Source organism: Filicampus tigris, chromosome 1 (assembly GCF_054856515.1).
Source record: "Filicampus tigris isolate MCC_2025a chromosome 1, RoL_Ftig_1.0, whole genome shotgun sequence".
NCBI lineage: Eukaryota > Metazoa > Chordata > Actinopteri > Syngnathiformes > Syngnathidae > Filicampus > Filicampus tigris.
This window is the reverse complement of record NC_141217.1, coordinates 20,993,115-21,017,362: the sequence shown is the minus strand read 5'-3', so window position 1 is coordinate 21,017,362 and position 24,248 is coordinate 20,993,115. Positions and strand designations below refer to the sequence as shown.

Here is a 24,248-nt window from a genome sequence, read left to right as displayed (position 1 = left end):
AGAGGGAAAAGACAGAAGGCACAGGAAGGAGCGGGTTGGTGAAGGCCCAAACAGTTGATGTCAAAGACAAGAAGAAGCGAGCATGCATGCACACACAACGCCATGGCAACAGACGCTTACCTGGACTCTGCAGTCAGTGTGAGATGACTGCAGAAGAAGGAAGGCAAAAGGTGAGACAAGGAGCTGTTAAAGAAGGTTAGTTTAGCAAATCAAGACTGATCATTCGATCTCGGTGAGAACGAAAGGAGGAAGGAAACATATACTGTACGGACAAAAGTATGGGGACACATTCCGCCGGAAAGAAGTAAGAGGTGGAGAAAAGTGAAGTTATTCTCCTATTGCACCTGAAACAGCGTCCCCTCTTCTTGGGAGAGTTGCATTGCCTGCAACGCGGCCGAACACAACTGAACTGTTGCGCAGTGTCGTGTGTGGGCTTCTGCAACTACTTACGAGTGGTAGGCGTCGGCTACAAGTTAGTAGTTTTGTTCTATAATCCGAATTATAGATGAACGCTGTCCTAACATCGCAGATGTAACAGCCAATCAAAAATGCCATTTTGTACATGATGAGCTTTCACAACAAAAAAATGTTTTTCCTGATATGAAGCGACATCTCACCGGCCATCAGCTGTCACTGCCTATTGTGTTAACGCCGAGACACGGCCAAGATCGATCCGTATCAATGAGACCTATAACCTGAAACCTCCACAGACACTGGAATAGACACTGGAATATAATATAATAACAAATATAAACAAGCAATATTTTACTGATTGTATTCTGCAATTGAGCAGGATGCGGAATTATTTCTCTCCTGTTACATAATATATTGCAATAACTGTCACAAACTAATGTTCTTGACACCTTTATATTTATTTATATATTCATTTATCTACTTACTTACTTTCTGTAGCGAAGTATATATGCTCCCAAATGTACATTACCATCCGGGTGGGACCGTTCATCAATCCCCCCCAACCACCCCATCAATGGAATGGACGAACTGGTCCGTGGCCCACAATGGGTCTCATTTTCTATTGTAACGACTTAGTATGCGTGCAAGGGCCACTCGCAAGGTATGAATCGATGACTGTAACTTCTTTGCAATTGTCCAGTTCAGTCATGTTCAGCCGCTTTGCTCGTGAGTAGTCACCGTAAGATGAAGAATTGGGCTTTAGGGACAACAACGGACTCACATCCAACCTCTGATTGATTAATTAATACATTAAGACGTGTCTCAGTACCTTTGTCCATGTCGTGTATCACTGTTGCAAAGAGAAATAGTTTGACATGCAGCAAGCAAGATAGAATTATTCACTCATAGATTGTAGAGTATATGAAACATTTTCTCAGCTTCACGTTTTCAATCTTTCAAAATTGACGAATTAGATTTTTTTTTTAAAAACTTTTGATGAGTAAGTCCTTGTCCAAGGACCATCCTTTATAATAAGCAAAGCTAGCTAGTCTAGTAGTCAGGCGTGCCAATGACACCAGTTACCTAATTATTAACAAGGACGCTGGAGAGCAAATAAGTGAGTACAACGGTGACATGAAAGACAGATAAAAGTGAAGATAAGATCAATAGAAAAATGCTATACTCTTCTGCTTGGATGGAGTCGGAGGGAGCCACATAATTGCTGGGAATATATCCGCTCTCTCCGGTGGTCAGGGAGCGCGCCAGCCACCAGTCGCCCTCTCTGCAACGACAACACACGCCACATGAGGTACAAAAACACACACAACATGGACAACAATGGGCAGTGTGAATATTTGGGACAAAGTTGGGGGCAGTCAAATTAAGATTATTGTGCACCAGGAGGGATGGGCATGATAAATACCATCGATTTTTGATCATTCAGAAATCTGTGAATGTGGAATTTTCTCAATCTACCAGTTCTCTTTAATCAACAGGTTTAAGTTGTGGAGTTGGTACATCCAGAAGCAAATTGACTTGAATACCAAAAATCAGTAGATTAGTGCAATTAATTACGGCCCTATTAGCTTGCTGCCTAACCAGGCTGCTTTAGTGATCAAAACAGAAAGTTAAAAAAAGGAAGGCAGTGGGAATGCAATGCATATTGCAGGACATCTGCTGGACTGATCGTCAAAAGACTACTTTCATATTGTCACTGTACTGTTAAAAAGTCCAATTTTTTTATTTTTCTTAATTTTACATTAATGGTGTTTCCACCTTATAGACATTGCATTAATGCGAACATTTTTTTTTAATCCAAAATTGGACATTCGTGTTTTTCTCAACGTTAGGGAACAGGAATATGTTGGCATGCTTTTATTTCTCTACACTCAACACTACAGGAATCAGCAACCTGGACTTTATTATTATTATTAGTAGTAGTATTATTACACTTGGCTTGTGTATTTGAATAAGAAGATGTTTAGCTCTGAGGCTGCTTTCTATCAGCTATACTGGCTATTTCCTTTTGTTTAAACAAGGCAGCTGATGGGCAATTGCGAGTAAAATTGTTGTTGAAAAAAAAAAAGTCTAGTCTTTATTAAATCACAATTTCATTAGTGTCATGACCAAACTATCATTTGTGAGGGTAAGTTATGGAAGGACAATGAGAAGTTAATTTATCCCCAAATAATTTGAGCAAATTTATATAAATTTAAATTCAGAAGTGTGTATCAAACTGGCCATTTATGTGTTCAGTACACAAGAAGTAGCTCTCAGTTACTAAAAAAGGTTGATGCGCCCTGTGCTAAGATATAACAGGTATTGTTTACCATGACCCTAACCCATGATTTAAATGTACTGGTATACACAAAAATAGTAAAAAAAAAATATATATATTTATTGATACCCAATTATTCCTATTTTACTGCTTTCTGAACCGAATTTCTGAAGCCCAGTAAGCCAAATTGGGTATAAAAAGGTGAATTAAATGTGATATTCTTCATTCGCATTGAGAGCTTATTTAAATTGAAAAAAGGCCCTCCTTGTTTTTATGACAGGTGTCCTAATACATTTGTTGATCATTGAACATAAAAAAATAACATTGAAAAACTGATGGAAATTTCTTTGAATGCCCATCCCTAATTTGGACACAATGGGACAACGCATGCAAACATGGGTAATACGACAATGGGAGGGGATTGTGTTTGTATGCTTATCATTATTAAGAGAGCAGCTGCTGAAGCTTTGCAGCACTGCAATGACCATCTACAGTGCTGAAAAGTCTCAGATAAACGTGAATTGACTAGAGATGGGTTGGGCCAGTGTGGTTTGGACAATTGAATGCAAACTTCGGGTAACGCAAGCAAACACGTCGGCAGGCAGCACATCGAGGATGCTTTCACACAGAGAGTTGTCAATCAGCTGAGTTTGTAAAATTGGTCCGTTTACCCCTGGTTGTTTTTTTCCAAAGGGTAAATATTCCCAGTCAACCAAAATACATCATAAAAAAACATGACCCTCTTCTCTTAACGGTTGCATGAATGTAAACAGGAATAAGGTTTGCTGTAGGGACTAGAGAGTGAAACAGCGATAATATACACAACATATTTTGTCTCTTGTTGATAACTTATTAAAACAGACTAAATGGCACTAGTGTGAAAGCAACCTTGAATGCAACTCCATTTCACCTTCACAAACCTGCAGTTCACTTTCCTCCTAGAAAAAAATGGGATGGATGAAGAGAAACGATGAGGGGGGTCGGGTTTGAGGGTGGAAAAAGAAGCGACAATTATAAGCAGTGGCGATTCAGGTGGCACACCATATCAATGTGACAACCTACGAGTCACTGGGTAAAACAATACTCTCGGGAGGAGAACCAAGAGTTTGACTCTCGCTTAACTGGACCGTTACATTATCATACTTGACCCGATGCCTATCCAGGTCTTTGCCTCAAGGGGGTCAGATGCTTATAATCCACTACTGTACTCAGCGCCGCCGTCTCGGTCATCAGTTAGTGTGTAAGCAGCACATGGTTCATTGAACATCTATTGATTTATGAAGTGACCGCTCTCTCCCTATTAAAAACAAGCATAACGCCCGATCATCCTTCGACTACGTCAGGAAGCTTGGGTTGTGCCAGCAAATGTGAAATCAAGAAGCAATGGTGGAAAAAAAATCTGACTATGTCAAGAACCTGGACGATTTTACGTATATTGTGTCAATTCACAACAGAAGTTATGTAAAATAACTATATTTTCTCTGGCCGATGACAATCTTGAAAGTCAACTTTGTGATGATTTTGATCACATATTATTTCATAAGACCATATGAGATGTACCAAAAAAAAAAAAAAACAATAACAAAAATGTGATATTACTAATAATCCTTACGTGTTGTTGACTATCTGGAGGCGTTCCCCCTTTCTGAATGATAGATCGGAAGCTGTTCGAGACTCGTAGTCATACAACGCCACGAAGGTCGTTACACCTCCTGTGTGGAGAGGAAATTTTCATGAGTATGTTACAGACATTCCCGAGGATGCACAATTAACCCATTTAGACCGGGAGCGCATAACCACATTTCTACCACTAAAGGCGCTGTTCGCGTCTTTCTACATTTAGAGCCATCATTTACTTTTTTTTTTTTTTAACCAATTCTCGGTCTCTTAGCCAATGAAATACATCAGAATATACTGTACATATGATGGTGTTGTGAGCCATCGGAGGATGTCCCAGAATTTTTTCGAACAGTAATGGCAGTCGCCGACAATCGCGGGTGCTCGGAAATAAGTGACGTAGTGAGAAACACTGAAAACAAATGGTTGAATTTACTCCATTTTATTTTGTCAAGTGATTACACAAAATAAAACCATCTGGATCCAGATACATTTTTAAAGTAGATGTATAGTCTGCTTTAAAAAAAATCTATCTGGATTCAGATGATTTTATTTCATGCAACCACTTGCCGAAATAAAATTAAGTAAATCCTTGTGGACTTTGAACCAGTGGAACCAGTTGATCGTGATATATTGTTAAAATATATATGTTTGTATACAATGATGATAGACGGGTTTGTTAACAGAATAGAGGATGGTACTAATTACCACTTGATTTTTTGCTTCTCTTGCACTGACACTTTACTTTTTTATTTTTGATTGAGACATTAAATAATAAACTGTGCCGCCTGTGTGAGAGCCACATGTCTAAGCTCTCAGATTCTTTTGGAATTATGCTTCTATCTGCTAGAGGGGCTGAGATATCAATTATTTTGTAAGTGTTGAATTTCCAGGAAAACGTCAAGTTTTACAGGGTGATTCTAAAGTCAAGCGTAAGTTTTTAATGAACAGTTAATGTTACTTGAGGGATCGCACGTACAGTTACTGTTTTATGACGGAAACAGGTTGAATGGATTTTTTTTTTCAGTTTTCCAAGATTTCCGACAGAAACATTTGATTCAAGCTCGAATAGCGCCCCTGAATGAACTCTAATCGATACTAAACACACAAAAGAAAAAAATTAAAATAAGACTACAGTTTTGAGCAAAAGCGTCTTACCCCCGAGTGTGATTCTACTCGAAGAGGAGTTGAGGTTACTGGTGTCCACGCCGCCAAACAGGGCCAGCTCGGCCTTATTGCTCATGGAATGGTTGCCACCCAGGCCGCCCTCCACAGTGGTGCTACGACTTGGAGTTAAGGACAGCTGAGCGGAGTTCAGGTGGTGGCCGCCAGCCCCGCCCCCGGAGCTGAGGTTGGCATCGAGGCTGATGGTGCGTGGACCTGCTTCCTTGGGCTTACTCTTGGATCCCCCCATTGTGAGGCCTAGAGGGCATTGAAGGACAGGAGGGGTGGGGGGTCAAATGAGGTGACGATTGAAGCCAATCTAAAACATGAGGTTTTAAAATGTTGTCTCCATCCATTGTCACTCAGTGGTGACCCACTTTAACACAAGTAACCTTATTTTTTCAATTGTTTTTGACATAGAGGTGCAAATTCCAATTTAAGGCATATAATTATTAAACTGAGGAGGAACGAGACTACCACATGTGTAAAAATGAAGTAAACACATTTAACAGGTGCAAAAAATAAAAAGTCCAGACTTGTACGTTTTTCACCAAACACTTTATATAACATTACCATTTTCTTATTACCCTGGGTCATACTTTCAGCTTTGCCATCTTAACTCCGAAAAGTAGAACACAACAGTAATACAATCAATTCAAAGACATAATCAAATTAATAAACCAATCCACCCAAAAGAGTTGCGTGACCCACCGGTCATACAGGAAGCAATCAATCAATCAATGCTCAAATATTCAATGCCCGAAATATGGAAGTCTTTCTTGAATTACTAGTCTCTATCAGTCTTACGATAACGACAACACCGTGATTGACACCGCGACTCACAGTCTGTGGTGTTCTTGTAATTCTGAAAGATGAAAGAAGTCTGGATGACAACCACAACGTATTGATTTGACCTGAGCAACACTAGCCAAGTTGTTTCAAATAACACCCTAAATCAATGGGGGTCTTGCTTTGAAATAACTAGAATCTGAAGGTTAAAGAAACTTTTCACTAGTCTGTATGTGACAGAAAGTTGGTAATATACAAAATGTCCTTTTAGGGTTTGTTTAAAAAACAAAACAAAAAAAAAAAAAAAAAAAAATTGTGGAGCCTGAAAACGAAAGTGTTTCAAAATGACACTGTTGTCCCTGGTAAGTCTGAAAGGAGTCATTTGTGAAAAACGTAGAAGAGTACTGTACAGTCATAGACAAGGAAAAAAAAGAGATGTTTATCACTGAACCGTGTAGAGAAAACAATAACAAAAACCTATTTGCCATAAAAGCCTAAAGTCTTGATTTCATATTCCACTGTATGTTGAAAAAAATGTGTGCAGAGAAATTCCAGAGAGGGCTTGAGGACGTAGGACATTGACTGCATACCAAATATCAGCTGCTGCTCCTCACATTCAGCACAGGTGCACACACCACACACACACACGCACACACACACCCACACACCCCCACACACCCACACACGCACACGCAGCAACTCAAATGGTCAATCCATTTTCTACACCGCTTATCCTGCTTCCAACACGGAAGTAAGAGTTTAGCGTGACACAATCAGTGACTCCAATTCAAATAATTGATTGTATCATTTATTAGACTGTAGGGAAAGCAATAATAAAAAACTAAAATGTCACTCAGGACAGCGAAGACCTTCACAAAGACCAAATTTACTTTGTTGATTATAAATTGAATACTAGCATTCCAACATAATCTTTTATTTTTCAATTTGTAGGCTTAAATAACAACACTGAAATATACATTTTAGGGTAAAGTCAATTTCATTTTTTGAGTGAAGGGTGCTGGCTAATAAATGCAGAACTTTAAAGGTTAATATGAATAACAGACAGCAGTTGAAAGATCAACGGTCCATTTTGGATCAGTGCGTCTTTTTTCTTCCCATTATGCTTTATATAGCACTCTGAAGGAGCAGTAATCACAGTTTAGTGTGGGAATATGATTACACTAAGCCAAAGCAGCGCTATGGTAGACAGATATAACCACAGGGGGTCTGCTATGAAAGGCTAATTTTCAGAGAAGGCTGATGTGGGAGCTGTAGTGACAAGTTGGCAGGGGTCAGAGTGCCCACAGTAAGCGCCAAGATGCTCAGCCTGCCGAGCACTCCATGCATCGCGTTCATTTCATCGCCATGTTTGCTTCACTCAAGACCAGCTTGTACTTTATGACCAGAGGTCTGACTCACGTACATAAAATGTGTACAATTAAAAACCTGACCATTTGAGGAAACCTCCTTAACAGACAAACAAACAAAAAATATCAATGAATTATAAATCCCTGTGTTGTTTTCCCTCAAATATTTATTCAGGTCAAGACAGCCTTGTGGTACTAGTGTTTAGGAAGTCTGCCTCACAGTCCTGAGATTTAGCTTGGAATCTCAGCTGTGGCCCACGACACTAATTAGGACAAACAGTGTATAAACGGGATGGCTGCATGGATGAATGGATAGATATTAATTTCAACTGCAGGCAAGAACAAATCATTTTTATTCCAGCAAGTCTAAAAAAAAAAACATCTGACCATAACAAAAAGGGGAAAGGCAGAGTTATGGAAAGGAAAGGCAATATAATGTTAGTCTAGCTTACTAATTCATTGTGTTTTGACTTCTGCCACAGCTTGTTTGAGCAAATGAGCTGGGCCTGAAGTAAGTGCACTCTCCCTGCTGGTTGAAAATTTGTCTCAATTTTTACAACAACAGGTAACTGGACTATTTAATGTATTATACTCTGATATTTTCATCCATCCACCCATTCATTAAATCGTTTGTCCTCATGAGGGCATGGATAAAGTGCCTTTGGGCAGGGTACTAGGGCTTCACAATATATCAAAAAAACATTGATATTGCGATATATGTCAGTGCAGTATACAATATCACAAAGACACGCAATACGTTTCTTTTGGAATTGTATGCTTTTATCCAAAATTGACCAGTGAGCCGCAAGTTTGTGCAAAAAAAATGTGCATTGCCATACAATACTTGATTATATAGGGGAATTACATTTAATTAGCTGAGAATACACCGAACTTGCTTATTTTTTTGCATGTAAAAAAAAACATTTTTTCATTAGATAATAAAATTGTAATTTCTTTCGGTACATGTTAAATATCGCAATAATATCGATAGCGCTGTGTTCAATAACTATATCGCATGTTTTTCCAATATCGTGCAGCCCTACAGGATACACTCTTTCCACATAGACAGACACACAAAAAAAAACGTTCACACCTATGGACAATTTAAAGAGTTCAATTAGCCTATGCATGTTTATGGAATGTGGCAGGAAGATGGGGTACATGGAGAAAACCACGGAAGCATAAGGAGAACATCGAAATGCCACATAAGCCTGAGTCCAAGATTTCAACTCTCAACTGTGAGACAGGCATGTTAACCAAGACAATCCTGAATCATTTCAAATTGAAGAAATTCTAACAATCAATCTTTCATAATTGCGACCATAGAATAGATTATGAACATTTTCATCATTCCCTATGGGCCGGCAGGCAGGAAAAGGAAATAAATGAAGGCGACATTTGGACAGAGCGGAAGCGTGTGTTATCATCTGTTAGCTAATATCATTAGCCTCATTCTGGGCTAATAGGGCTTGAAGAAAACACTACAATGGAAGGATGCTGGGCTGCACAAAAATCCCAGTGGCAAGGCTGGAGGGTGGGGGGGTTGCTGGCTTGGGGAGGGCTTTTCTTAATTATGCATAAGATCTGGCAAAGAGCTCCAAATCCTTGGAGTCTTTAGGGCTTTGGTTGAATTCTAACAGCAGTCTTTCAGTAACGCTGCTGGGGGCTCCTCCTTTACAAATGCTTTACTTGGACACTTAACCCGGGGAAAAAACAGTTACAACCTTATTCCGCCATTGGAATAAGAGCAGTGTTATCGTCCTGATAAGATGAAAATTCACAGCCCTTTCCGTCAGTCCATATTTGTATGATCTTTGTGATGAAAAACACAGGGTTCTTCCTCAATTTGGAAAGATTCTTTTCATCTATCGGGTCATCTCAATTTGTCAAACTTGCTTCAGATGTTTTTTTTGTATGCTGACTTGATAAGATATTCCCTGCTGTGAAGATGAAACAAATTCAAGTCAGACTGACAGATGGTGTAACTGGTGAAGAGGCGAGTTCAGGCTTGTATGATGAGACCAAAACCACGACAGTATTCTTCACTTCTACCACTTCATTTCTCCTTTGGTTTTGGTTGAACATTGGTCGACTTCTGTGTTTGTTAATTGATTAATTGTGCAACAATAATAAGAGCCTTTGTAAGACTAGTCTTTCTTTAGGGTATTGTATGAAGTTACACATTTATACGATTCGGGAAAAGAAAAAAATCATTTCTTGGTTTATAATTTTGTCAAGAGCTGGGCCACTAGCAAACAAAACAAAAACAGAAGTTCAGAGAAAGAACACAGTCCATAACGCAGCCGTTATGGAAGTCCCATTGTCACTAGTTTAACAAGCAAATGAGCTCTAATGACTAAATGGAAACGAAGATAACACTCTGGTTTCATTGCGTTTATTTACATAAGCACGCGTCATAGGTGGACTGGCTGTGTAACCAGCAGAACAGTTTGGCGGTGTGCTCTTGTGCAGAGCTGGGCATTTTACTAAAAGTGGAGTGTCCGTTATTTGTCATTGATCTGCAGCGTGGGTACCCTTCAATCATTCGCCTTTTTTCCAGGGGAAGGGGGGGGGTAGTAACCGTCTATAATTTTAATTGCCTTTAATTTCAAAATGGCCGTCAGTCTGCGAGTCCGAGTAAACCTTCACTAGCACCCCCCCCTTTCACGAGACATCGAAGCCCCCCATGAAAAATAGACTAATGACGGACTACAGACAAATGATGGATTGAATAAAGGTGCTTCCAACTGTTCTTTGTCCATCTATTTTAAAATTTTACCCGTCATTCGTCAACTGTCAGCAAAACGGGCGTCCGTCAGTGACGGATAGATGGGCCGGTCCCGGTCCGTCACAGACGGAATACTTAGCTCTGCTCTTGTGGTCAAAATACAAACTGACGATCTTACGTTTGCCTTTGGATCACTGCATCCACGGGAGACACATCTGGTCCACTTTAGTATTTATCTGAGCAGTGCTCTGCAAAGGGCTGGCCAAATGATGGGATTCACAGATTAGGAAGTCTGTGCATGTGTGTGTGCATGTGATCCTTATGTCAGCCCACCGCATGCATTCCTTCATCTTAATACAACACTACTAGTTCATTCCTGGGTCACTACCACCAATTGCCACATGATCCGGACGCTCTTGTTGACATCTTGATCATCGCCATCCTTTTCCTTAGCCTCCTGGCTAAACCCTGCGACGACATTCCACCGGGGCCTGCAGACAAACACTATCTTTTGCAATGACAAGACTGGATAGACCAGTCTGACTGCTGTGAGAACTTCTCTTTATCCTGTCTCAACAAATAACAACTCCACACTAGCAATGGTCCCGGTTAAATGTCACCATGTTCCCTTATTCTTCTCGTTGAACCAAAACACAGGAACTCACATGTGTTTGCACAGCTAACATTGACTGTACACCCACACAGCTTTCGCTTAACCTGTGCAATCACGAAGGTCCAGTAATTCATTGCAGTTTGTTTCAAACGCGCAGTCAGTAGCTTTCCGTGCTTTTCTCGAGAAAATGGAATGATTGGTTTAGTCTGACTGAAAGTGGACATGTAAACAAGTTACTTTGACTGAGTTACTTTAAATTCAATTTCTCATGTGCTGCTTCCCCACTGCACAGTCGAGTGACTACTTGCTTCAGCAGAACACATTTACCCTATTATCCGTGGGAAATACAAAAACCAAGCGGCATAGAACACATCGCTTGACACTAGACACGCTAACAAACAAAAACATTGTAGAAGAACAATGGTGGAACAGGGATTTTGGGTCGTGAGTCCGAGCGCTACTGTTCTTGGTCTCGTTTTTTTTTATAAAATTGAGCACCTTATATACTTTTATTTCTTTTTAATGATGCATTTTTTGGACTGGTGTGAGTTATAGTCTGAAAAATACGGTCTGTAATGCTTCGAAACATTGTTGAGCAGGTAGGTGTCAGTTGCCGACTGTAATTTGTGTTCATAATTGTCAAGTTCCATTTAGTTCATTCAGTCGTCAGTGTGCGGCAGTTAAGATGTTCTGAACATGTTCCACAACATTTGACAAACAAGACTACATGAAGCTGGTAGAACAAAAACATGCCGTGTGCATGTCATTTGTATAAGAAGTAAAGCTTATATAGCATGCACTAATTGTAGTGAGCTATGTTAATAGTTCCTCATCAACCTCGCTTCTTTATACATTTTGCAACATACATAACAGTTATTGTTCTTCATATAGGGTTGACCAAAGAGGCTGAAAGGGGCCATAGCGCCACCTAAGGTAGTGGAGGCAGACACACTTAGGTCAGTAAGCCAATTATAGTGGGGCAAGAAGTACAAACAAATGTCAACATAGAGCTAAAGCGTTAGCTGGACATGTAAACTTTGAAAAGCGGCTCCATATTTGGTGGGTAAATAGTCCTGAGCCCCAATCACAAAGCCAACACTGCCACCCCACCGTCATGGACAGTCACTAGGTTGGACAGGAGGTGAGGTCAATATTTACAGCTCCAAGCACACATGCACATCTCCGCGGTTGCCATGGAGGCAATTCGGAGCATTCCACAAAATCGACACACTGCACTGATGAATGATGGCGGCTCGTGAAATGAGGAATACGTTTCTGGAAAGTGAACGAAGGTGAGACCACCTGTACAGATTACATTCAGTGTGATAATTTTGTCAACAGCCAAAACACAAACATTCCTGTGTCACATTCCAGCCTCGCAGGAGCCGGCAGTGTTTGGGCACTCCACCATAGGATCTTGGTCATGTGGGTGGATTTTTTTCCCCCTCAAGTGACCTATGTTCATAACACCTTTTGTTTGCCAAACGTCATCACTAAGCTGACCTTCAAATCATATGACATCGTTGGGCTTGTGGAGCAGCAGCTGTCTTCAAGCTTACTGAAGAATTATATGTCCACTTCCAAACAACAAACACTGCTGGCACCAACTGCAAATTCATGGATTTATCTTATCCCCACTCCCCACCCTTCTTAATCCGAGTATGACATACATGAAATTATTTTGGGTTTCAGACAGGTTCAGTTAGAACACATCCAGGCCATTTTAGAATAGGTTATTTTTTGCTTTTGCGAGGGGAAAACAAAAACGAGTCCAAACAGTTACATCCACATTATTGATTAATTTGTAACACTCCCTTAATCAATTACTATGCCCACCTCTCACCATAACACACACGGGCCCTCGTCATGCGCCCACAAACACATGTACAAACATGATTTTTTTGTACCTTGACGAGGAGGGAGAGTTGCTTTTTTTCATCATATGGTGCTAATTTGCGCTCCTTACATTTAAAGTGGGAAATCAACCCAAACACATTTTTTTCAAGAACATGTACCCAGCAGGCCCACTCGTTGAAACACGGGATTCTGATTAACATTCCGTTTGCGGAATATGATTTAAGCAGCAAAAGCCACCCCTTTTTAGCCAGTTCAGGGGGCGGCCATTTTGTCACTTTTTGAAGTTTGACATCAGTGTCATGAACCGAAGCAAAGGTTAAAGTAGATTTCATTTGTTTGTGTTTCTGTGCCATGAAACGCTGACCTTAGTCAAAGGGGTAGTCAATGCAAAGGTATTCTTTTCAAGAATATGTTCTATGCTGGCCCACTAAGTGGAAACACGGCATTCTGACTAATATTGCGTTTGTTGAATATGAGTTAAACAGCAAAATCCACCCGTTTTTATCCATCTCAGGGGGCGGCCATTTTGTCACTCTTGTTGACTGAAAATGACATCACAGAAGCTCAGGGTTCAGATAACGACCAACCATGGCTCAGCTTCAGAAAACAGCTGAGCTGTAATTGGTCATTACCTGAGCCCTCAGTAACTGTGATGTTATTTTCAGTAGGCAGAAGTGACAAAATGGCCGCCCCCGGAGATGGCTAAAAACTGGTGGATTAACTCTTATTCCACAAACGCAATATTTATCAGAATGCCTTGTTTCAACTAGTGGGCTTGCATAGAACATATTCTTGAAAAAAATATGTTTGGGTTGACTTCCACTTTAAGATGGATTTCCACTGCATGGTTTAAGTGACAAAATTCTGATTTCTTCCTCTTAAGTGGCCCAATTGGGATATGCATCATGGCAGTGCCAATTAAATTAAAAAAAAAAAAAAAAAACACATTTAAAATCAAATATCTTCAGATTAGAATCAGGTCTCTTCTAAATCTGATACATACAGTCGCACCTCTACTTACGAACGTCTCGTCATACGAAATTTTCAAGTTACGAAACGCCTCAACAGGAAAATATTGCCTCTGGTTACGAAAGAAATTTCAGGATACGAAAGGTAAAAATACAGTATGGGCTGCTACTCGCAGCTACAGAGTTTCCTGAACGCAACATACTCATAGCTGCTCTGCCACTGGCTAGCCTAGCATCTTCCTGGCATCCCATTGGCTAAGAGGAACCTCTGCCGTATGTGTCTATGTGTGCAGATAGACAAGTAGATAGATAGATATGTGATCGATATGTCTATGCAGCGTCCTCGTCATTTGCTCCTCAGGCCATGAGGTGTTCCGATAGTTTGACGTGAATTAGAAACGAGGAAAAGAAAAAAAGGAGAACATCGTTTTTTTTTTTGTCCATACAAACAAAGCAAGAGACAATAGAAAAGTATGAAAGGGGGATGCGTTTGATTGATCTCGCCAAAGAATATGACCGTAATGTATCAACAGTCGCTACGTTATTAAACCAGTTCTTTACAAAACGCCAGCCAAAAACCACTTCTGAGAGAACATGAACCAAAAGAGGGCAAAAAGCAATGAGGACAGCAATTAAAAAGGGAAACGCCCATCATTTTTATTCTTTACTCTATTCTTTGTTTTTTACATTATGCACAACCCTCATTTATTGTACAATTGTAACGTGTATTTGTTACATGTTTTGATGCATTTTTATGCTTTATAAAACATTTATGTCTGAATATTGACGGTCTTGGAACGGATTAGGGCATTGACATGGAAAACGCGTCTCTACTTACAAAATTTTCTACTTAAGAAATTTCTTCCAGAACCAATGAATTTCGTAAGTAGAGGTCCCACTGTATTGGATATCTACCGATGTGAGCGCAGTGTAAATGCAGATCAGATGTACCCGTCAATGTGAGGTTAACGCCTTTGAAAAGCACAATTTGGTGAAGTGTACACACCTGTGTTTGCTCAAATAACACCCGCTGTGAATCTAAATTACTGTGAAATTATGGGCCATCCCAAATTCACTGATGCTGGCTCAACTGGGCCACCAGTACAAGTTTCATCAATAAATGTTAAATTTCTAGGAGAACCTCTGGTTTAAGAGGGTGATTCTATAGTCGCCCATAGGTTTGGGGGAGATGGGTTGAATCACATCATCTATATAATGGGGAGTGGAGAGTGTGGATATTTTCTGAAGCCGCTGCCCGTACTTGTATGCAACATGTGTGCAAAACGTTTAGATGACCCCTGCAATAGAGTAAGGCATAGCAAGATCTATTTAATTGTTGTTTCGCAACCTCCTTCATACAATGTATCAGTATTCAGACTTAACTTGCAAGCAGCACATCACTAGGTATCATTTCATTTTGGACAAATGTCTTTTGAAACTTAAAAGCCTTCTCAGTGTTCATTTCCTCAGCTCAGGTATGCACACTCTGTACGTGCAGTGGGCGGGGGTCCAAACATGTTAGATCGCAGAATACAGCTATACAGTCAACCCAGCTAGCAAACATGTTGAGATATGTGAGCCAGGTGTGCATGTGCTGTGACATTCCCCAGTATGGTGCAGCAGTGACACGAAGCACAGTCATCATTCAGGAATGCCGAGGCGAGTTTAAACTAAACGCCTGCTCGCACGGCCCACGGCAGGAATGCGCGCAAAGCAGGTATGGAGTCTGTCAGCCCACCGTGTGTGGAGAGCCACACAGGTTAGCTGCCTACGATACGATCCCTTCACCAAAGAAACGATGCAAGAACAAGAGTTACAATTATGGTGACGGTCTGATTTCTTGATTGTCAACAGGTGCTATACAAAGGTCTTGGGCCATTGCTAGATTTGTTGTTTTTGCAATTCTAGAATGATGATGCACTGCGTACTGTAACGGAAATGTTACCGGCCGGTAGAGAGCAGAACTCCGCAAAGGCAGAGCTGTCAACAAAAATGAAAATACATTAATAAATACATTTGCGTTTCTTACACCTTTCCTCTTCACAGTTCCATTGAAACTGAGTTTGTATGTTTTTGTCCTGCTATTTAGTGTTTAAAATGCCAGTCCATGATGTAAATTTTAAAAGTCAGTAATGGTCAATTTCAGCCCCGTAGGTGGCAGTAATGTTTATTAGGATGTGTTTGGACAACAGTCAGACTAAGGAGAAACAGATGTTTGTTGTCTTCAGTGGCTGAAGTTTTCACCATGCAGCAATAGATTTTCTAGGTACCGGGCCAGAATTGAATTTGGTTCTGTTTTTGAGTTATGCGTGTAGCAGATATAGAAAATGCAGGCAAAAACACAAGGTCTCATCTCAACCTTGCCTTACAACAATAATGCCAGCAATATTGTTTAAAAACAAAATAAACATTTATTTTGACAAAGTGATAGAGATAAAATTGTGTCAAGATTTCTGAAGAAGTACAAGTTTGGGCCCTTCGTCCTCAGTGAGAACTGAAACCAAGAATGGCATTCACATTTAAAAAAAAAAAAAAAAGTATACTCCTTCTTCATTTCCATAAGGGATTTCACCTTATCTTTCTTTAAACTGTCCCTTTGTTTTAGCAGGTCTTCATTTCAATATTCAAACCAGCAAAACCGACAGAATGACAAGTTGAGCGTTCATGTATAGATTAAGGTGGCATGACCATGCATGGCACGATGTTGGATTTCAGGAGTAACCAATTATCGCAAAGTGACAAATCGGTATTGAAGGGTTCTTAAACTAATTAAATGAATAAAAGATCCAATGAATTGACTGTATGTATTCAACTTGAGAAAAATCATCTGAAATAGTTTTTGAAAACGGTGTGTCATGGTAAATAAATGTTATTACCACAAGTAAACCACTGCAAAACATGGCATCTGTAAGGCTGAAGTTTGTGATGGAGTGGAGGGCGAAAGTGCTGACAATTCCATATCGAAAACCTGCAATAACAAAGTAACCCCCCCAAAAAAATAGGGATTGGGCTGTGGAGTCTGATGTCAATTGGAAGACCGGTTGAAACTTACTGGTGTATGTCTTAGCGGTGACGAAAAATATCAATCCATCAATACCCTCGCAATTCAATATCGATTCAGCTCGGCTGTTCAAAGTTTGATATGCTCCGCTTTAACGAGGTTCCAGACAGACTTCTGTTAAAAGTGTACTCGATCACCCAAGCACTTAACCCATTATGGCCTAAAGCGCCCGGCTCAACATCTCCCCCAAACCTATGGGAAACTATAGAATAACCCTCTTAACCCTTTCATGAACAGTGGTCACTACAGTGGACAGCTATTTAAAAGCAAACCAAATTAATTAATCTAAATGAAAAAAATATTTTGATACTTTCATGCATTAATTATGATTTGACGTAATTATTTAAAATATAAATATATTTTTTAGATGACAAAATATAGGCGAAAGCAACTTTTAAATAGCTGTCCACTGTAGTGACCACTGTGCATGAACGGGTTAAACCTGAGGTATATGTTTAGCTGTACTAGCTAGCCAGCCGAAGATTGTTGCAAGCTACTTGGTGCGGTGTAAACACCGAGTGTTACGTAAGCGCGTTGCCCAACGAAGCTTTTTGCGACAGTCTCTGTCGTTCACTTATCTGAAAACTTAAAAATCTTTGATTCTCAGTTTTGCTATTCATTGTGTTTTGATGAGAAGAATGCAAATGTTGACTGGTAAACTAAAACGGATAGATAGATGGTATGCTTGAGTATTTAGACCACACGAATGTTCAATGTTTAGTGGGTAGTGACGCCATAAACCTGCTGACTTGATGATGTGGTGTAAAGATAAATAGAGATCCATTTCTATTGTTATGCACATTTTATTACCACTGTCCAGCATTTAGTTCTTGATCAGCATGGACTGCATAATAATGCACGGGTGAAGGAGGATGCAAAGCCTCATGCATGAACATGTCATCATCCTGACCTAGCTTGTCCAGCTGCGCCGCCACAAAGTGACACAGAGGCATCTTTCTTCGTGCTAAACACGCCTTTTCCTGTCACACAGAGCGATGGGAACCAAGGTGATCGCTTTGCCACAGAGGGCGGATTGAGCGGAGATGAGTGGCCTCTGTCACCCATGGCCCATTCCCAACGCTGCGGGGCAGGAAGTGGCCAGGGATGCTGGGATGGACACAAGTCCTCCACTGTTTGTCTCCATCAAACATCTATCAGATAGTCCATTCAAATAGATGCCAGAGCCGTTGACTTGACTGCTGTGTGGGATCACACGTCTTCTTTGTGGTGTGGCATTCAGGTAGTGAGAGTGAGACACACAACCTTGGCAATCAAGGCACGCAACCTGAGAGTTAACAGGTTGACTAGATTTACAGAACATGGTTCAAGTGGTTCTTAACCCCCCCCCCCCCCCCCGTGTGCTCCTGTTTGCTTAGTGTCAAGAACCGCCATGAGAATCAGACCTCAATCGTAATGGATACAAATGTGACATGATGGGATGCCCTCCAAATGTGACTCCAGGTTAAGTAAACAGATGGGATGTAAGCGGTCATTGCGAGAGGGACATCATTAAAATGTAGCAACTAATGTCATACACGGGCGTCGACGCAAACAATACACGAATGGCAAAGGGCAGAAAGGCAGAGGCTGAAGCTCTTAGCTAAATGTCAATATTCAAATACACAAGCAGAGTGTAGCAAAATAAAGTAAGTCTAACTTGTTCTTGTGTAGAAAATGCGAGTGCATCAACATGTGAAAATCAAAGTTACTAACATGCTAATTTTACCAGCCTGAGGAACCTCACTCCATTCACATTGCATCTGTCATGTTTTAGGTACATATAGGATAACGTTGCAAGAGTTACGACTAACTTTGTTATTTTTCAATTAAAACTAATGCTGCATCAAACTTCATTTTGTTCCGGAATACTTTCTTTTTTGATGTCTACTACATCCATTTAGCCTGCAAACTCTTGGGCCTGAATTAACTGCATCCTCTGCTGATTTCTATTAGGAGCAGGGTTGGGCAATTATGGAACAAAAATAATCAGGGTTATTTTGATTGCTATTGAAATCAAGATTAGTAAATGTGATTATGAATATAACTTGTATTTCACCGATTAAACACAGCCCATGGCCCTTGCAGTAGCCTACTAATATTTACCTCCAAAGACTTTGAATACTACTATCATCAACTAAAAACTGAATTTGAGACATTTCTCATATTTTCTGAACAAGATACCATCCTCGTTATATTAATCAACTGCTTTTGTACTGACATCTTGGTGATGGGAAGCGTCACATAGTGCAGTTTTAAAAGGTCCGTATCTTGCTGATGGAACTTTGTTGTGCTTTTAGCCATGTTAAAATGGAAATTCCTCACCAAGTCACCACCTCACACCTAATCGAGAAATGGGCCTTTTGACAGCTCTTATGGAAATACAATGGGCCTGAAAAATGATTATTATCATAGATAATCACAGGAATATAAGTAAAACTCTAAGGAGAACCGTCTGCGTAGACTAGAATAAAAGTAGGCCACTGACACATCAACAGAACCAAGATGGGAGAGGTGTGAACAGGTGGTGTTGGTGTTCTCATAACCAGCTGCTAATTAGAACCAAAACTGGGCCAGAACGTCATTTCTTTAGTATCTGTCACATAAAAAATTAAGAGGGCCCCCCCATCGACTACAGCATATCACACATCTTATCGGCAAACAAAAAAGTCCCAAGTTAGATACAATACACGTTTATTTTTGGTACTATAATATGGACAGCTAGATAGATATACAATACATGCATTAAGTATCTAAAAAAACCTCAATGAATATTATGTTAAGAGCCCGAGTCTGTTTCGAGTGGCGTGACTGCTCTCCTCTGACAAACAAGCTTCCTCCAGTGTATAACATCAGGAACAATTACAATGTGTCCTTCGAGCTCAGTGCCAATTAATCCTCATTCGACCAAAAGGAAAGTGGGACACCGGCGGGATCAAATGATGATCTCAGCAAGCCGTCGGCTACGGTGTGCTCACTTCAGAACTATTAAATCCACAGGGGGAACGATCACAAAGTTGTCCCGGTTTAAACTGACCTTGGCTTCAACATATTTCACGTTTCACATCTGCTCCTTTTCATTTGTACTTACTTCGCCTTGTCACTACCATGTTACAAAGACAAGCCACATTTTCATCAGGCAGATCCTACTTTCCCCCTAAAAATATCTCCTTATTACCATTAGGAATGTAACGATGTCGAAAGCTCACGGTTTAGTTTTATCGCAATATTTTGATGTCACTGTACGATAATTATTGCGATGTTTCACAACGACCAATCATGGTTTCAGAAAACAGGTCAGCCGTCGTTGTGATTGGTGGTGATGGGATTTTCAGTCGACAGAAGACAAAATGGCCGCCCCCAGAGATGGCTAAAAACGAGTGCATTTTGCTGCTTGACTTATATTCCACAAACGCAAAATTAATCAGAATGCTGTGTTTCAACTAGTGGGCCTTCTGGGAACATATTCTTGAAAAAAATATGTTTGGGTTGACTTCAACTTTAAATACTCATTTGTAAGACATTGTCATAAATTGTTTCAGTTGTGTTCAAATGAATTTGAAGAACTCTAGTTGCTAACCAAAAGAGCAGCAGAGAAGCAGTCTCTCCGACAAATTCCAATGTGGTTGATGATTTTACGTTACGTGAAGACAGTTGTCTACAATGTCGACATCACTCAACATGAGAACGAGTCTCTGACTGGCCAACCCAAAATGATCCCGTGTCCGCCTCTCTGAGTAGGTACACAAAGGCAATTTTGGAAGTGGAAGTGACTCGTCCTGTAGCCGCAGGGCCCGGATGGCTGTGGAAACAAGTGGCACATTGATGCCAGCCAGGCCCAGTGTATCACCCTGACAGGCAGGCCGAGCCACTATAAGGAGCAACAAAAGGCTCCAGTCCAAAGCCATGCTGCCAATTAGCAGGAATTTCAGCCTTGAGAGCCCCTTCCCACCGATCTCCATTCCAGGCTTTTCACTGCATTGCATTCATAGAATTCCAAGGAGCATTAGGCAAGACCAACATGTGCACAGTGAAGCATCTCACAGTACATTGAGAAACACTCAACACGACATTTTAGGACATGTGTTTGCTTGTTGCCAAAAATCTCTAATTCTGTCAGAAAACACAAAAATAACTACTAACATAATCTGTGGAGGATTAGTCTAATGCAGCACTGAAACGCAGATGGGAGCATGATTCCATGATGATTGAAAATGTATTGACGCTCCTCTGATATGTCTCACTGAGAAAAAGGGGGAAAAAAAACAAAAAAAAAAACACATTTCCGAGAGGATTACTGAGGGAAAAACAAGTGAGAGTTTTCAGGGCGGGTCGACTTCAGAAAGCTTTCAAATGCATGTGACGTTCCGAAGTGGCTAAACCAGGTTGGCTCATTGAGGCCGTGCACGCCCACGAACGCGGCCGCCCTTCCACAAATTACAGGGCGCACGACTACACCAACGCCGTCTGGGCAAACCTGGTTGTTTCCATTAGCGCCACATTAAAGGAGATATTTTGCTGTTGGAGTCACGCTCCATGGAAGAGACTAATCGTGGCTGCATGACAACTGTGTTTGAACAGTTTGAGGAAGGAAAAACGTGCTAGGAATGACTTAAAGCAGACGTTCCCAAACTTTAGGGGCATGAAACTAACTGAGAAAAAAAAACAGTTTTGGTGCACCTACCAGACGTGAAAATAGAGTTGGTCCTCTGAATGAAAATAGAGTTGGTCCCCTGAATATTTTAGTATGAATGGGAAAATGTGTTGGAGTGTGTCTGTGGGATTTTTTGTGATGTCAGAGGTCGGTGCTGAGAGGGGAAAATGTGTTTGATGGGCTTGTTCCTCCACATCAAACTCAAGGAAGCATGCCTTTGCGGACCTTGCTTTGTGACTGGGAACAGAAAAGGGCCTTCCCCAAACTGTTCACACAAAGTTGGATGCGTACAATTGTCCAAAATGTCACGAAATTAAAAGTCTTGTCGCCACTTCTTCTAATTCTGTACTTTGAAATCTAATATTTAACCCTTTGGGTTCCCTCAGTTTGGACGGTGTCATAGGTCTGTCCCATTGGCCCTATCTTCCGATGTGCAAGGCAAAGAAATTGAATAACAATAGTGGAACCTCTAAAGCTGAACTCAGATTTTTATGGGACGCTAGTTGTTCTGTTTACTCAGATTTGAGAGCATTTTTTCCCCCCATTGATAAACATGTAAATAAAAATTATCCTATTGCAGGATGAAAAATACTGCTTTAATTTAACTTTACTTAATTGCCTGTGTATATTGTTCTTCTGTTGTTGAAGCTGGTCCTTCTTTTGGAAAAAAAGTCTTACAAAAAAGCCAAAGAAAAGCAAAAGTTGTGCATCATTCATTTTTGTAGCTTCCCAAGATTAGGCCCATTTTAGAGGCAGATTTTTCTAAAAAATATAGCACCTTGTTAGGGTATTTGACTTAATTAAGAGGTTCCACAATACAGTATAACACTTCAGAGATGATCCACTGTCTGTGGCAGTTCTTTAGCTCAATGGTAAGGCCATTAATTATGTACGTTGGATTTTTTTTTTAAAAAGACACGTACACAGCACTTCATAAGTGAAGTGTGTGCAGTTTTCATTGTCTACAAGTCCACCTGATAATAGAGTACGACGTCAGACTCAGTGTTGTCAAAGATAAATCATAAATACAGGGGGCGGGGGTCGTTGGTTTTACTCCGATCTTTCAGCTGAGATGCAACGCAAAATTTGTGCATTAAGTCGGCGGTGCTTGTCGTGTCTACCACTAACCTGAATTTATGCGTTAGGTAGGTTATGCGTTAGGTAGGTTATGCGTTAGGTAGGTTATGCGTTAGGTAGTCATATCATAGCTAACTACAGTAGATATGTGCATTGCAAACACTTCTAGGCCACAAATAAAACACGGTCACGTGGAAAACCAGTAATTCCGGCGGAAACTGAGCGTGCCATTAAGTGATGCGTGATGACGTTTCGTTACGTAACCCTGAAACGTCGTAGCTCAACCGAGTACCCCCTGTGTGGGGGATCCAGTGTGTTGCATGAGAATTAAAATGCAAAACGTTAGGTATAATATAATCCGTAGATTTCCTAAACAGATAGTTAAGTGCAGCATGTCGGATCTTTTTGTTGTTGGTGATTTTTTTTTTTTTTTGACGCAGTGACTGGCGCCAGTTATACACAAGAGCAAGTTTACTCACCCAACCCACTCGCGGAGGTATGTGGTGGTCTTCACTGGTTCCGGTCACGTCTTCAGGTCAAACCATCAATATACACGTAGGAGAACGAGCAAAAGAGAGGCCCAAAACGCCCTAGCTCCTCAAATTTGGCTTTTTTGGAGGGGGTGACTGGATGGGGGGCGAACAACAACAGCCACACTCCGTCCGTGCCACGATTGAAAGTCGACGAGGGGACGCCGGTGTGCCGAGGTCATACCGCAGGGAAGCTCCTACTCGGCGTAAACATTTTCACGCTGCAAAAAACAAAACGAAACCGAAAAACAAAAAAACACGTCCCTCAGTCACAAGATGTTTATGCATGGAGAAGCGTCCGTGTGAGCCCAGGAAGAGCCAGTTCCGTTCAAAATACCGGGATGTGTCAGAACAGGCAGGGGGAGGGGGCGTGGCCTTACAGACAGGCGCGCATTGATTGGTGGAACCTCTCATACATACATATATATATATATATATATATATATATATATATATATATATATATATATATATATATATATATATATATATATTACGATAATGAAAACATTTTTGTGGTTTTCAATAACGTATATTAGTAATTTAAATGCCTTTACATTAATAATTGGTTAGAATGAATACAAAGGTAATCGATGTACAAGTGTTTGTCTAGTTTTCATAGTACAGTTACTGTATTGTTCAATAACATAATCTTGTACAACACTGCCATCTGCTGTTCAGTGACCAAAATCTCAAATCAGTGTAACTTCTGAAATTCTCCAGGGTCCCAATAGTCATCAACCTACCTCCCTAACCAAGTATGTATGATGGGCTGTATATGTATTCTTGTCATGTCATGTCATCTTCCAAACCGCTTATCCTATACAGGGTCGCGGGGAGTTGCTGGAGCCTATCCCAGCCGTCAATGGGCGAAGGCAGACTACACCCCGAACTGGTCGCCAGCCAGTCGCAGGGCACACATAGACACTGTCACTGAGCGGGAATCGATCCCACGCTGCCGCACACAACTCAGGCGTGTGTACCACTACACTATATGTATTCTTTTTTCTTTTTTTTTTTTTCACTTTCCTGTTCAGCACTTAAAACCCTGTTTGGGACTTTCTGTGTGAAGTTTTTATAATCTAATGCTTGTGTGGGTTTTCTATTGGTACTCGAGCTTCCTCCCACATTCCA

The 24,248-nt window shown here is 40.7% G+C and overlaps 1 protein-coding gene across 6 annotated transcripts in view; it reads right to left on the bottom strand.

Annotated features, from left to right (window-relative positions):
• Nucleotides 1-23,484, bottom strand: part of src (SRC proto-oncogene, non-receptor tyrosine kinase) — a 33,838-nt gene extending 10,354 nt beyond the window's left edge. The window contains exons 1-7 of one of the 6 annotated variants that reach the window (XM_086025921.1): nucleotides 23,064-23,484; nucleotides 5,468-5,731; nucleotides 4,305-4,404; nucleotides 3,613-3,630; nucleotides 1,598-1,696; nucleotides 1,244-1,264; nucleotides 121-147 (exon numbers count right to left, since the gene is read on the bottom strand). In XM_086025921.1, coding sequence (XP_085882047.1) covers nucleotides 121-147; nucleotides 1,244-1,264; nucleotides 1,598-1,696; nucleotides 3,613-3,630; nucleotides 4,305-4,404; nucleotides 5,468-5,723 — 521 coding nt within the window. In that variant the 5' untranslated portion in view covers nucleotides 5,724-5,731; nucleotides 23,064-23,484. The remainder of the gene's footprint in view (nucleotides 1-120; nucleotides 148-1,243; nucleotides 1,265-1,597; nucleotides 1,697-3,612; nucleotides 3,631-4,304; nucleotides 4,405-5,467; nucleotides 5,732-23,063) is intronic. The other 5 variants (XM_086025940.1, XM_086025931.1, XM_086025956.1 and 2 more) reach the window with 5 other exon arrangements.
• Between the last annotated feature and the right edge of the window lie 764 nt (nucleotides 23,485-24,248).